Here is a 15,542-nt window from a genome sequence, read left to right as displayed (position 1 = left end):
TTCCTTTGCAATGTCATAGTCTTAGGACTTATTTGTTCATGTTATGGCCAGGCCGGCAGGCTTGTCATTTTACCATATCAATAAGCAAGCCCCACATGGATTCAAGTATATTCATAGTAGGAACGGAAGGATTAATGAATTGAACTAGGAATATTGGTCAAAACATGGCTCTCATTTTGGAAGTTTCATTGAATTCAAGATGTGCTATTCTCTCTTTTGTTGCGAACTTGATGTTGTACCAATCATCTATTCCCCATTTTTTACTTATAAGTTCATCTCTTTCACATGCCATAGACTATAGAGTTTGTGGGGATAGTTTTAAGTCTGTATTTCATTTCCTGAATAATGTCCCCAACAGAACTTCTTCTGGGCTTCGGTAAGATTTTAAATCCATCCTTTAAATTTATTTCTTTTCCAACTTTTTTTTGTTCATTATTTTTAAAAATAATTCTGAACAGCAGTGTGGTTCTTATTAAGTTCTTTAACACTGCAGCCATCTTTATAACATTTGTTTCTTTCGTTGTGGCATGCCTAAAATTGTTTGTTGGCAACAATGTTAGTCCAGACTCACGATTTATAACATTCACCACCATGGATAAATTTCTCAACAATATGGAAAGAGAGAAGCCAATCAGATTTACCTCTCTGCAGCTCAGAATTGCAACAAACAACTTCACTAATTTGTTGGGTTCAGGAGGATTTGGGGCAGTCTATAAGGGGATCTTTAGTAATGGAGACATAGTGGCAGTGAAACTTCTAAATGGGAATTCTGAAAGAGAATTGAGGAACAGTTCAAGGCAGAAGTGAGTACAATTGGAGGAGTTCATCACTTTAATCTTGTACGTCTTTATGGTTTCAGTTTTGAGAAGCACCTGAGAGCTCTTGTTTATGAGTACATGGAAACTGCCTCGCTTGACAAGTACTAATTCTGTGAAAACATCTTAGGATTTGAAAAGCTTCATGAGATTGCAATTGGGACAGCCAGAGGGATTGCTTATTTGCATGAAGAATGTCAACAACAAATAATCCATTATGATATTAAGCCAGGAAATATTCTTTTGGATGCAAACTTCTTTCCTAAGGTAGCTGATTTCAGTTTGGCCAAGCTCTGTAACTGGGAAAATTCACATGTCACCATGACAGAAGAAAGGGGGACACCTGGTTATGCTGCACCAGAAATGTGGATGCCATATCCTATAACCCAAAAGTGTGATGCATACAGCTTTGGGATGCTATTATTTGAAATCATTGGGAAGATAAAGAACCATGGTGACAGTCTTCCAAAGAGCCCAGAGTGGTTCCCAAGGTGGGTTTGGAAAAAGTTTGAATGTGGAGAACTGCGAGAGTTGAGCATAGTTTGTGGGATAGAGGAGAAATATATGGAGACAGCAGAGCGAATGATCAAGGTAGCTTTCTGGTGTGTGCAGTATAGGCCTGAATCGAGACCTTTGATGAGTGTTGTGGTGAAGATGTTGGAAGGAGCAGTAGAGATTCCTAAATCCTTTAATCCATTCCAGCACAAGTTGGTTGTTACTTCTTGCACTAATGCACCTTTCCATCCAACACAGACGGATAGCAATTATAATTCAGAATACTACTCTCAAATGAGCTCTGTATGTGCTACTCCTGTGATGAGGAAGTATGAGATTGAAATGGCCTCTACTTGGGTGAGTGAAGAGCATCAGTCTGTGTGTGTGTGTGAGTTTGATCAGTGTACTAATCTTTTACATATGTACATTCAAGGATACCTTCTTTTTTTCAAATTAAAAAAAAATATATACATAATGTGCTATTTGAATTTGATTACTTGGTAAGAGTGGGGAGCGCAAGGTCCTTGGTTCCCACTAGCTTTGTGTATAAGTTTACAATAGAAAAAGAAATTGCCCTGCAATGCTAATTTTTTTCTGTAATAAAAATTCATCCATATTTCTAACACACTTTCTGATCTCCATTGAGCTGGTCAGATAAAAAACATAACTCAGATTCAATATAGATGGTGACACGCGTTCCTCCACTTTTTTAAGAGCAATTATGCTAGTATCAAAGAAACAACCAGTTTTCTTGTTGAAATCATGCATGTGAACTTTCAAGCTGCATTGGAAAATGTATAACCTAAATAACATGATTTTTTTTTGATAGGTAAACCTAAATAACATGATAATATTTCACTTAAATGGTCTTTATTGCAATTTCTTCTATTTTCAATTCCTTTTATTCTATTACCTTGTAAAACATTTTGAATTTCAATACTTCAGGGAAAAAGGGATGCAAAAGCTAAAGATATATCAAGCAAAGTACAGTGTGTAAAATCCTTGTTGGATGGTAACTTAATATTTTATTTTAGTTTCTGTTTTACTGGAAATGTTTATTGGAGGTTCTTGAACTTGGAAATGTTTTTGTATTGCAGAATTTGTTGGAAGTGGAAGTATCTGCAGACTTTCCTGTTGAGTATACTATATCCATATACCTATGTATGGAATAGCAAAGTGCATTGAATTCGTAAAGGATCTTAAAAACATCTGGGATCTGGTTAATGTGATTCTCTCCTAGTGCAGCAGCTAACTGAACTTGGATGTGTCCATGAGGCATGTAATCTCATTTCATTTTTTTCCCTTCGAGCCAAACTTCTGATGTGGAAGATGCTTTCAAGCATGTAGCCATGCTATAATTGAGCTGGTTGACCAATATAGGCAGCGGTAAATGTAATTGGTTGTTCAGAATGTTTCTCTTGATTCCAAAAAGTGCGGAGAGCAGGGTGGGCAAAAGACAATAAAACTATATGGAATCGCCTAATTTTGGTTGGATATAAATGAATGATGTTTATGATTATAGACTTGTTTAAGAAACCAGTCACATTATCTTCTCAAAAGCGGAGTGCAGTGCCGACAAGTAGACAAAGTGTTCACTGTAGCAAGTAGAGCTTTAGCAGTAAAGTTTGTGCAATATAGAGTTTTAATTGAAAGCTCAAATTAAAGCAAATAATGCTTTAAATTTTGGATTTACAGAGACCAAGCTCCAAACTTTAGTTTTAGTTTTTAAGTTTTCAAATTTAAGGACTCCCTTATAGTTCTAGAAATTTCAACTAAGAGAACTATAGCACTTCTTGACTTCAAAACAAAAGCAGATAGGCAGAAAGTGTCACTTTTGAATAGCAAACCCATTCCAAATCACAAGTGAAAACTGTTGAGGTGGCAAGTTGTTAATGATAGATGATAAAGTAATGTTAGTTGTAGGTCCAGATGAGAACCAATAAGAACCTGCTAATGTAACTATTGTGAAAAATTTTGTGAAAATTGTTTTGCTTGTAGAATAGCTCATTGCAATTGGCTTCATACTCAAAAAGTGTTTAATAAGTGAGACAAACTACATAACATTGAAAGAAATAAGAGAAATGCTAGGTCTACAAAATTAAGCTGGGGAAATTACTATCTGTTGGCTTGTACTAGGTGAATAACATAAAGAAGTGGCAGAGACTTAATTGCTAACTAATAACACAGAGATGAGACCTTGGACGAATGATGCTGTGATGTTAAGGCCAAAGTTGAAATCCTGACAGTGACGAATTGTATTGATCCTATCCTATGGACGGATATGCCTTTGTTCCCTGTCAAGACTGACATCCAGAAACAATATGAGATCAAGACAGTGATTCTTTTAATGAAGCATTGACGACTTATAATAATAATTGTTGAGAAGTTTAAAATCAAGACGGAATTTGAACACACCTATTTTATTTAACAATAAGAAAATTTACAACTGGAACCCATGGTATGACGAGAGACTTTACAACTAATTGGAAGTTTGGAACCCACCATGTTCCTTGTATTCAAGCACTATGTAGATTCAGAATATTTTGTTTCACCATACATTCCACATTATTTTATCACTAAATTGGATGATTTCCCTTTCATTTTATAATCATTAGTCACATTCGTTTACATTTAAAATCTATAGGATTTCTGCTATTTCCTGAAAGAGGGCAAGTTATGTCTGCTTCTTCAAACCCCGTTGCATACGATGTCCTAGAAAATTCAATATTAGTGGTGCATACCATGGCCCTTGGTTGGATTATTCTTTTGAGAATGTCATAATCCTCTGAGTTATATATTCATATTATGGCCAGGCCGGCAGGCAGGCTTGTCATTTTATCATATCATTAAGCAAACCCCACATAGTTTCAACTTTCAAGTATATTCATAGTAAAGAAAAAAAGATTAATGCATGGGAATAAGACTTATTGGTCAAAACACGGCTCTCATTTTGGAAGTTTTGTAGAAATCAGGATATGATGTTCTCTCTTTTGTTGTAAACTTGATGTTGTACATACCATGTATTCACCATTTTTTTTCTTAGAAGTTCATCTCTTTCATGTGTTTTAAGTGTTTGTATTTCACTTCCGGAATAATGTCCAGTACTGCAAGCAATGGAGGGCCTGTAGATACAACAACAGCAACAGTTGCTGTTGTTGTGACCTTGAGTAAGATTCTAAATCCATCTTTATTATTTGTTTCTTTCCCAGCTTTATTTTCTCATTACTTTTTGTTTATTATTATTACCAATAACTAGTCGCAGACCTGCGCATTGTCCGTGATAATTTTTTAGATAAAATACTATTTTAATCCCTAGACTTTATAAAGAGTTAAAAAAAAAATAGTTTTATCATATTTTTCATAATCTTATCTATAACATTTTTTTCCATTATCATATATTTATTGGTTGATGATTTGTATAAAATAGACATTAAATAAGAGGTAGAACTATTTAATAATTTTTTTTAAGTCATGGTGTATGAAGATTATGATTATATATATAAATAAAATTTCCCTAGTTAGAGTTTGATTAGTTTTAAGTTTAAATTTTGTATTATTATATTTAATTGTTGATTTTATTGCACTATAAAGTTTTTAATATCCTCTATATAGCCATCTCTATTTTATTTCTTACTCCTCTTTACCACTTTTTTATTTTCCAAATAACAGTTATTAATTGACGTTTGATTTCATTTCTTTTTTTCTTCCTTCATTTATTCTTTATTACTTTGTATGTTCCCTTGCTAGTTGTAAATTTTATGGTTATCAATAAGAAATAGATATCATGGATGGCTTAAATAGTTATAGATGTAGTTATGCTAGTGGTATGTCAAGGTTTTTTTTTTTTTTTTTTTTTTTTTTTTTTCCCCGAATTTTCAAGGAAATATGAAAGACATTTTTCTAGTTTGGTCTCAATCAATTAAGATATCCATAATATATTAACGGAAGTAATAATGAGCCTTAATTTTTTTTAATGTATGAAGTGGTTAGGTTAGTGGTATGTTAAAGGTTTTATAAAAAAATTTTAAAAATAATTCCAAGGAAATGTAAAAGGCTTTTTTTTGAAAAAAGAAATTGTGACCTTTTGAATTGTAGAAATATGATTGTTTTAATTACCTTGTTTATAGATTTCATTATTAAGTTATAAACATCTAAATTAAAGTAGATGAATATATAAATGCAAAAGTATATGTAAAGTTACAACCGTACAAGATAAATATGTATAGATATTGTTTTTTTATTATTATTCATGTATCATTATTTCATTGTTTACTTATAAATATCTAAATTAATTTTATTTTGGGGAAGAAAATCTAAATTAAAATAGATGAATGTGTAAAACATTTTTAGTAGATTGTAATATAAAACATTTTTTTCTCAATATTTTATGTAACTTTTCCCATAAGATCAATATTGTTGGCATCCTTTAAAGATAATACATAATATTTTTGAGAAGAAAAGGAAGAAGAAGAAGAAGAAGAAGTAGAGACGATGCGAACACATAATATAAAATTATTAAGTTTGCGTGGTTTAAATGTGGCAAAAAAAAAAAAAATTAATGTATCTGTAAGGACTCAATTTGTAACGACCCAAAATGATATTGGGTTCGCACGTAAAAAAGGCTCAAACAACATCATTTGTAGAGCGTGGGTTTAAAAGGCTAGGCTTTGGTCACCGGACGGTGGTTAGTCGTGGTGTTTGTACAGAGTTAAACCGTGTTCGCTCGAGGAGTCTTTCTCCTTGAGGCGGTCTGGGAGGCTCTGGTTCTTGGCCTTTTTTCCCAGCCCCTTGTGGAACTTTATGCTAGGACACTACAACCGGCTGTTGGAAATGATGGGGGGATTGTCTCAACCCATCGCCTGTGCCAACACACAAGCCTTTCCCACAGACGGCGCCAATTGTAAGGACTCAATTTGTAACAACCCAAAATGATATTGGGTTCGCACGTAAAAAATGCCCAAACAACATCATTTGTAGAGCGTGGTTTTGAAAGGTTAGGTCTTGGTCATCGGACGGTGGTTAGTCGTGGTGTTCGTACAGAGCCTCCCAGACCGCCTTAAGGAGAAAGACTCCTCGAGCGAACACGGTTTAACTCTGTACGAATACCACGACTAACCACCGTTCAGTGACCAAGGCCTAGCCTTTCAAACCCACACTCTACAAATGATGTTGTTTAGGCCTTTTTTACGTGCGATGTAACGACCTAAGGAAAAGGGCTAGCCACATCTGCGCTATACCTCAAAAGGACTAGTCACAATTGAGGCTCCTTGTAGTTGTTAATAAAGCCCAGTTCAACCCAGTAAATACCCGATGTGGGACTCATCACACACCCACACACATCACATAATCAATCAATCAAATTGGGGCATCACAATCTCCCCCACTTAAATCCCTAACGTCCTCGTTAGGGCCCACTTTGTGAGGTAGTGTCTCTGAGCCCACACGGGGTTACCGGGCCGGCTCTGATATCATATGTAACGACCCAAGGAAAAGCGCTAGCCACATCTGCGCTATACCTCAAAAGGACTAGTCACAATTGAGGCTCCTTATAGTTGTTAATAAAGCCCAGTTCAACTCAGTAAATACCCGATGTGAGACTCATTACACACCCACACACATCACACAATCAATCAAATTGGGGTATCACAATTTCCCCCACTTAAATCCCTAACGTCCTCGTTAGGGCCCACTTTGTGGGGTAGTGTCTTGGAGCCCACATGGGATTACTGAGCCGGCTCTGATACTATATGTAACGACCCAAGGAAAAGTGCTAGCCACATCTGCGCTATACCTCAAAAGGACTAGTCACAATTGAGGCTCTTTGTAGTTGTTAATAAAACCCAGTTCAACTCAGTAAATACCCGATGTGGGACTCATTACACACCCACACACATCACACAATTAATCAAATTGGGGTATCACAATTTCCCCCACTTAAATCCCTAACGTCCTCGTTAGGGCATACTTTGTGGGGTAGTGTCTTTGAGCCCATATGGGATTACTGGGCCGGCTCTGATACCATATGTAACGACCCAAGGAAAAGCGCTAGCCACATCTGCGCTATACCTCAAAAGGACTAGTCACAATTGAGACTCCTTGTAGTTGTGATGCCCCAATTTGATTGATTGTGTGATGTGTATGGGTGTGTAATGAGTCCCACATCGGGTATTTACTGAGTTGAACTGGGCTTTATTAACAACTACAAGGAGTCTCAATTGTGACTAGTCCTTTTGAGGTATAGCGCAGATGTGGCTAGCGCAGATGTGGCTAGCGCTTTTCCTTGGGTCGTTACAGATGGTATCAAAGCCATGTCCTAGCCGGAAGTGTGGGCCCTACATGCGAGGACGCGTGTGCCCGTAAGGGGGGTGAATTGTAGTGACCCAAAAAGGGGGGGTCTTGCATTCCATGGAATCCCACATTGCCTAGGGAAGCACATGAAAATGTGTTTATAAGGAATGACCTCCCTTCAATGTGTAGAGGCCTTTTTCCCCACTGTTGTGTGCTTTGGGGGAGAATAAAACCGTGAAGGGTATGAGGCCCTAAAGCGGACAATATCTACACAGGTGGGGTGGGGTCATTACAACTACAGCCGATGGGTACCCCTTCCAGGTGCTACTCTCCACGGCTAGCTAGTTGGTGTGAGTGTCCCAAGGTGTAGCCCATGAATCATGTCTACCAACAGAATAGCTTTCTTGGGGATTGGCCGATGTGGATCAGTTGAACACATTAGATATAGAAATACGCACCTGACTCGAGTTAGAACATAAAATGGAGTTACCACCTAGTTATAGGTTCAAGAACCAACTTTGATCAATGTTCAAAAGTCTAAATATAACCAAGCCATAAGTTTAGAGTTAGCATACAAAAGTGGAAAACAGTTAAGCACCTAAGCTTGCCTGGTCGAATAGATTGGCCTCTACTTCATACTTTATACCCACTTTCTAACAAGCAATCCAATATGCTAGATCCCTTGCCAACATGCAAGTTCAAAATAAAAGAAATACATATAATTACTCCCTGTGATAAAGTGTTGGTTGGCACTACGACGGTTTGATTGCTTGGCTCTAATTTTGAATTTTGAATTTTTAGTTTTTTTTTTGAATTTTTATTCTTTTATAACAATTTTATAATTATTTTGAGGATAACTACAAGTTTTAAGCCAATTTTTAAATCTTTCAGTGATTGAATTAAAACATTGTCATGGATTTCATTTCATTCCGGCCGAAAAATATCAAACTAGTTAGTAGACAAGAATGAGAAAGCCTTTAATTCCACATCGGGAAAAATTTCAATCTATTTTGACCAATTTCGGTCAATACTCAAATTTCAGCCGGTATGATTTTACTCCATTAATAATTACTAGTTGCATATCCGCATGATGCGCAGTAAAACTTAACGATTTGTTTTTTTGTTGAGTGAAAAATGAAAATGATAGACGAAACTTATAAGTGCTAGTCCCAAACATTTCTTAAAATTATGAATTATTTTCTATCAAAGTATGATTGATACAATATATTAGATGTTTAAAATTAAGCTATCTATATTTGTTATTTGAAAGTGTTTTAAATTTTGTAAGTATTTTTTTTCTTCAAGGAAACATAATACATTTTACATTAAATTATCATATAAGACAAGATATTTTGTAAATAATGTAATGCAGATGAAATTTGTTTTATCACTCTTTACAAATGGTTCATCTTCTATACGTGTTGAATAGCATAAAGAGGAAGCATATATAAGTAAATTCATCACTTATATTAGAAAAAAATACAATTCTTTAATAATATCAGAAAAATGTAATTATATCATGAACTTATCAACATTACGCTGACAACGTGACATAATTATCAATGAAAAAACTCATATATCTACACAAACCTCTCCTCCCAAAGCATCATCGAAAGATCTTTCTACCATAATATTTTTTTCACAATCAATCTTGTGTGGTAGTACTACAAGGAGGCATTTTCCTACAACAATTTATTAATAGAGCTTCTGCTATTACAATAGTTTCCTCAAACTATTTTTACAAATTGTTGTTGTGGCCAATTTATACTAGTTTTTATTTGGGCCACCACTAACATCACTTTTTCACTTATTAATAACAACTCACCATAGTTTGTGAAAAGTTTTGTAAATTTTTTTTTTTGGTAACTCTAGCATTCTCCTATAATAATGGTTGAGAAGTCAGAAGATTGAATCAAGACGGAATTTGAACACAACCCCTTTATTCAACGAAGACAATAAACTTTACAATTGGAAGCCACCATATGAATGTCACAATCCTCTCACTATCCTAGCATTTTCCTTCATATTATGACCTGCCTGGCAGGCAGGCTTGTCATTTTCTCATATCAGTAAACAAACCCCACACGGTTTCAAGTTTCAGAATATTCAAAGTATAGAGTAAAAGATTAAGGCAGTGTTCAACTTTTTAGTTATAGTTGGTTGTGTGCGCAACAGGCCTTTCCCAAAGATTAATGCATTGAAATAAAACTCAAGTAAATTCATCATTTCTTTTCTCATACAAGTTCGTCTCTTTCAATTGAGTTTGTGGGAGTGCATTGTCTGCATTTCATTTCCTGAATAATGTCCGAAGCAGCTGCTATTCTTGTGGGCTTGGGTAAGATTTTAAATCCATCTTTATTATTTGTTTCTTTTCCAGCTTTGTGTTCTCATTACTTTTTGATTATTATTAGTTAGTACCAATAATTCTGAAAAGCTGTGAGGTTCTTATTGAGTTAAAATTTTTACATTTCTGCAGTAGTCATTGTTATAAAGATTATTATTGTGGTTATGGTATGCCAAAGATTTTCTAAAAGGAATAGCAGCAATGTCAATCCGGACTCACCGGACTCACGATTTATGACACTCACCATGGATAAATTTCTCTACGATATGGAAAGAGAGAAGCCAATCAAATTTACCTCTCAGCAGCTCAGAATTGCAACAGACAACTTCACTAATTTTTTGGGTTCAGGAGGATTTGGATCAGTCTATAAGGGAATCTTTAGTAACGGATCTGTAGTGGCAGTGAAGGTTCTATATGGGAATTCTGATAAGAGAATTGAGGATCAATTCAAGGCAGAAGTGAGTACAATAGGAAGGGTTCATCACTTTAATCTGGTACGTCTTTATGGTTTCTGTTTTGAGAAGAACCTGAGAGCACTTGTTTATGAGTACATGGGAAACGGCTCGCTTGACAAGTACTTGTTTCGTGAAAACAAGACCTTAGGATTTGGAAAGCTTCATGAGATTGCAGTTGGGACAGCTAAAGGGATTGCTTACTTGCATGAAGAATGTCAACAACGAATAATCCATTATGATATTAAACCAGAAAATATTCTTTTGGATGCAAACTTCTTGCCTAAGGTAGCTGATTTCGGTTTGGCAAAGCTATCTAACAGGGAAAATACACATATCACCATGACAGGAGGAAGGGGGACACCTGGTTATGCTGCACCAGAAATGTGGATGCCATATCCTATAACCCAAAAGTGTGATGTTTATAGCTTTGGGATGCTATTATTTGAAATCATAGGGAAGAGAAAGAACCTCGATGGTAGTCTTCCAGAGAGTCAAGAGTGGTTCCCAATGTTAGTTTGGAAAAAGTTCGAACATGGAGAACCGGGAGAGTTGAGCATAGTTTGTGGGATAGAGGAGGAACATAGAGAGACAGCAGAGAGAATGATGAAGGTAGCTTTCTGGTGTGTTCAGTATAGGCCTGAATCAAGACCTCTGATGAGTGTTGTGGTAAAGATGTTGGAAGGAGCGGTAGAGATTCCTACACCTTTAAACCCATTCCACCACTTGTTGGTTGCTAATCCTTGGGATAATGCAAATTCCCATCCAACACAGACTGATAGCACTTTTAATTCAGAATACTCCTCTCAAATGAGCTTTGTAGGCGCTACTCCCGTGATGAGGAAATATGAGATTGAAATAGCCTCTATTTAGGTGAGCTGAAGGGCATCACTACTGAGTCTCTGCAAGTGTGATCAGTGTACTAATTTTTACATAGGTACATGATTTAAGGATACCATTTCTCATTTTATACAGAAATGCATAATGTACCATGTGAATTTGATTACTTATTTACTTGTAACTAGTAAGTTGTCCGTGCAATGCACAGATAATTTTGTAATATTTTATGTAAGATGGTTTTGGATAATATTGTATATATATATTATAAAGAAAAAGTAAGCTAAATTAGAGTAAAGAAACATATACATTTTAAGGTATTAAAAATTAGTTTAGTAGCTTCATTGCATATTTGTACCCTTCTTAAGGTAAGATTTTTTTTTTTTTTTTTTTTAATCATGAAACCAAAAATAAATGCAAAAGAGTAACGAGACCATGAAAATCAACTAATTTGTGTTGTGTTCATATATTTCATCCCATGAAATGAAAGTTTGTCCAACTCTCTGACCGTATTCCACTTATCGATAGTGCGACATTATGACATGGTTTGGACAAATGTGTATGCATGTGTCTTATAGATGATTTAAAATTGAACCATGGTAGAATATGGTTTTACATTATGCACTAAATATTCTCTCTACTTATATACCCAAAACAAAAACTATCCAACCAAATTACCCACCCCTAATTTTAAAAAGAAAAAGGAAGAAAAAAAAAAAAAAAAAGCCCATAGGGGTTTCGGTGTCTTGATGGTAGTGGGTGGCCTGTATAACAAAGGCGGTGACCCCTTAGATTCCTCTTTCTCTCTCTTTCAAATGTTTTGTCAGTTTCAAGTTTTTTTTATTTATTTTGGTAATATATAGTGAAACAGTGCGTTTTATACAAAAATCCACAAAATTTTTGTGTCTCTCTATCTTTCTTCAGGGCCTTATCTGGTTAGTTATTACTATTAGTCTTTAATTATTATTATTTTTTGCTTTTTTAAAAATACTAAAATGGTGGGTGTGCTAAAAGACATGAAGAATAGAGAAAGGTGTGGTGTAAGTTTAGTAAATTAATGAGACATTAATAAGCTAACAGTAAAATAAGTTAATATGAACTTTTGGGTAATAATAAAAAAACTTAATGAAAGAGGTAAAAAAAAAATGCTAAATGCAAAATTAGAGCGTTACTTGGCAAGACCTCATGTACTCCCACATGAGATCTTTGCTTTATATATATATATATATATATATATATATATATTGATGATTATTCTTTTATAACTCCTAATCACTAATCAGCATGAGTCTAAAAAAACGTTGTGATAGGACTTTATCATACGTACAAAATAAGCATAGATTTTTTTTATCTTTTTTTTTTTAAAGGATATTGCTATTGTGTTCATTCTTATAAGAATTTAAGCATAGATTTTTTTTTTAATCTTTATTTAAATAAATAAATAAAAAAGGATATTGTTATTGTGTTCATCCTTATAAGAATTTAAGCACAAATTAAATTTTCATTATTTTTGACAATTTTTCTTTGATTCCTTTATAATTTATATATTGTGTTGGTTTAAATGAATTTTTTCTCAAACTTTCAAAGGATGAACTTTAGATAAGATGTTCAACTTTTATACACCAAGCATTGATTGTAAATCTTGTACATGGAACAAATCAAGATAAGAAATTAAGAATATGGTCCATTTTGGTTGGCTTGATTTGTCTAGACATCAATTTTCTCTCTTGCCAAAAGTCCGACTTTTAGGTGGAAGTTTCCTTGATTATTACTTGTATACAAAATTCCAAGATCATTAAATTGGAATAGGTCCTTTATTGACCTAACCAATTGGAATAGGATGAAATTTCTTCCCATCCATACTAAACGTTGTGTACACTCCAAATTTTTTCTGCATCTCATAATGATGCATTATGGAAAGGTGTCATCCAAGTCCAACATGATTGAGAGTTGTAGTTGAGACTATGGCTAGGGGTGTGCACAAAACCCACCGACCCGCCAAACCCGACCCAACCCAACCCGACCCACCGGGTTGGGTCGGTTTTTAAGGCTTGGTGGGTTGGGTTGGGTTACAAAAATTTTTTTTATGGTGGGTCGGGTTGGGTTTGGGTCATAAAATTACAAACCCACCAAACCCAACCCGACCCACCCATATTTAATATATATTTAAAATATATTTTATATTTAATAATTTTTTTAAATCAATTGTAGGGCACTTTTATATATATATATATATATATATTATATTTAATAATTTAAAAAAAAAACCAACTATAAAGCAGCATTTCCTCAGTTCCTCCTACTAATACTAATTTAATATATATATATATATATATATAAAATATATTATATAATTAATAAAATTTTTTAAATAGCCAGTTTTTCCTATCCTATATAAAAGCCAATTAGTTCACACAAATCCTAATAAATTACTATTGTTGTTTAGTCATTAGTGTTGTTTACCTTTAAGGAGTTACATTAATACTAATCTTTAGGTTTTTTTTAATATATTAATTTTTTTTTCTACTCAATTTAATAATAATAATAATAAAAATTTGTCAAACCCATGAGTTCAACCCGACCCAACCCGACCCATGTGGGTTGGGTTGGACTTATGTGATGGGTTGGGTTGGGTTGAATTTTTTTTGACCCACCATGGTGGGTTGGGTCAAAAAATCCCCTCAACCCGACCCAACCCGACCGTTGCACACCCCTAACTATGGCCCAGAAGCTTTACTATTCAATACTTTGTGAGAAAAATTAAACACTCATTTGATGTAATAGGAGACTATGGAATTTGACACTGTATACACTGGAGTTTGTTCTTGATGTTGTGAAATTGCTGTAGGTACTAAAAACTATAGGTTGATTAGTTGGCAAGCCATGTTCTTTAAACGTGAAAAGTCTACAATGGAAAACTTTTATGTTCCTACAATAAATGTTTTGGAGAGAAAATTGTTAGCCCTCTTATCCCATTGGGACCCCCTATTTATACAAAGGAAAAAGGGTCCAATATTCCTAAGTGTGACTTAGTTACATGGAATTTTTGTGCAATTGTGCCTACATTTCTTTTAAAAATTTAATTATAATTTTAAACACTAATTTGGTGATTTTATATGATTTTTGTGGTTTGATTTTGATTTGGTAAAGACATATTAGCCAAAAGAAATGAAGGTAGAGCTATTAAAGAAATCTATACTTTCAGATTAGCAATTACCGATGGCCAATGCTGCATTGTCATTTGTGGTTGTGGAATGAATAAGCGGTATGTTGTTTGGGTGACTAATTGAGGCAAAGCAATTAACCATATTAAAAGGGATTAGCAACTTTTTCTTTCTCCTTTGCCATTTGTGGTATGTATATGCCTTTTTCACATATGCTCAAGTGAAGTACCCATTAGGATTTCCCTTAATTATGATAAACATATTAATTTTTTTTTAAAGGAAGTTCTATATTTATTGAATGAGATATATATATGTTGAGGGCCATGTAACTGAATTGGCACATCCTCATACACAAAGTGTCTTGGATTTAAGGGAGAAAATGTTCAAATTGTGGGAGTCAAGGAGAAAAGGTTCAAGTTGCGGGGTTAGCATAGATATTGTAATTATTTCTAAATTAAAAAAAAAAAAAATATATATATATATATATATTGTTTTCCTTGAGCTAAAGTAGTTGCAATGGATGTGTGGAGTGGATGGTTTTTTTTTTAGTCCTTGAGTATTTTGGGTTGTTTCAAATGAGTAATGGCTCCTCTTAGTCTCCTAAAATTTTTGGTTTGTTGATTTTGCTATCTATAACTTGATTCTTCTTTACTTAATAAAGTTTAGAATTTTTTGTAAGTATATTTTTTCTTCAAGAAAATGAATAGAAATCTACCTTCATGTTCATGCTCATGTTAATGTTTATATTTGTAAACCTAAATCATATTTAAGCCACTAATTTTAAAAAGAAAAAGGAAAAAAAAAAAAAAAAACCTGTAGGGGTTTCGATGTCTTAATGGTAGTGGGTGGCCTGTATAACAAAGGCAGTGATCCCTTAGATTCCTCTTTCTCTCTCTTTCAAATGTTTTGTCAATCTTAGGTTTTTTTTTTTTTTTTTTTTTTTTTTTTTTTTTTTTTTTGTAATATGTAGTGAAACAGTGCGTTTTATATAACAATTCACAACATTTTTGTGTCTCTCTATCTTTCTTCAAAGCCTTATCTGGTTAGTTATTATTATTAGTCCTTAATTATTATTTTTTTGCTTTTTTTAAAATACTAAAATGGTGGGTGTGCTAAAAGACATGAAGAATAGAGAAAGGTGTGGTGT

General features: G+C 34.2%; 1 protein-coding gene and 1 pseudogene across 1 annotated transcript; both read left to right on the top strand.

Annotated features, from left to right (window-relative positions):
- The first annotated feature begins 558 nt into the window (after positions 1 to 558).
- On the top strand, positions 559 to 2,448 carry LOC126705426 (rust resistance kinase Lr10-like; annotated as a pseudogene).
- A 7,226-nt stretch (positions 2,449 to 9,674) lies between these two features.
- Positions 9,675 to 11,481, top strand: LOC126715837 (G-type lectin S-receptor-like serine/threonine-protein kinase At1g34300). The gene is made up of 2 exons (XM_050416644.1): positions 9,675 to 9,933; positions 10,075 to 11,481. Exons 1-2 carry the CDS (start codon positions 9,900 to 9,902, stop codon positions 11,265 to 11,267), a joined length of 1,227 nt encoding a protein of 408 aa, XP_050272601.1. The 5' UTR covers positions 9,675 to 9,899; the 3' UTR covers positions 11,268 to 11,481.
- Positions 11,482 to 15,542: the final 4,061 nt, after the last annotated feature.

This window comes from Quercus robur, chromosome 2 (genome assembly GCF_932294415.1).
Source record: "Quercus robur chromosome 2, dhQueRobu3.1, whole genome shotgun sequence".
NCBI classification, from domain to species: domain Eukaryota; kingdom Viridiplantae; phylum Streptophyta; class Magnoliopsida; order Fagales; family Fagaceae; genus Quercus; species Quercus robur.
Note: the sequence above shows the minus strand (reverse complement) of the source record. Positions and strands in the feature narration are given on the sequence as shown.

Bases quoted from the DNA above. Each gene is read 5' to 3' on its own strand.
- LOC126715837 (XM_050416644.1), top strand. From the start codon at position 9,900: ATGTCCGAAGCAGCTGCTATTCTTGTGGGCTTGG. The intron at 9,934-10,074 runs GTAAGATTTTAA...ACATTTCTGCAG, and splicing joins TGCTATTCTTGTGGGCTTGG to TAGTCATTGTTATAAAGATT.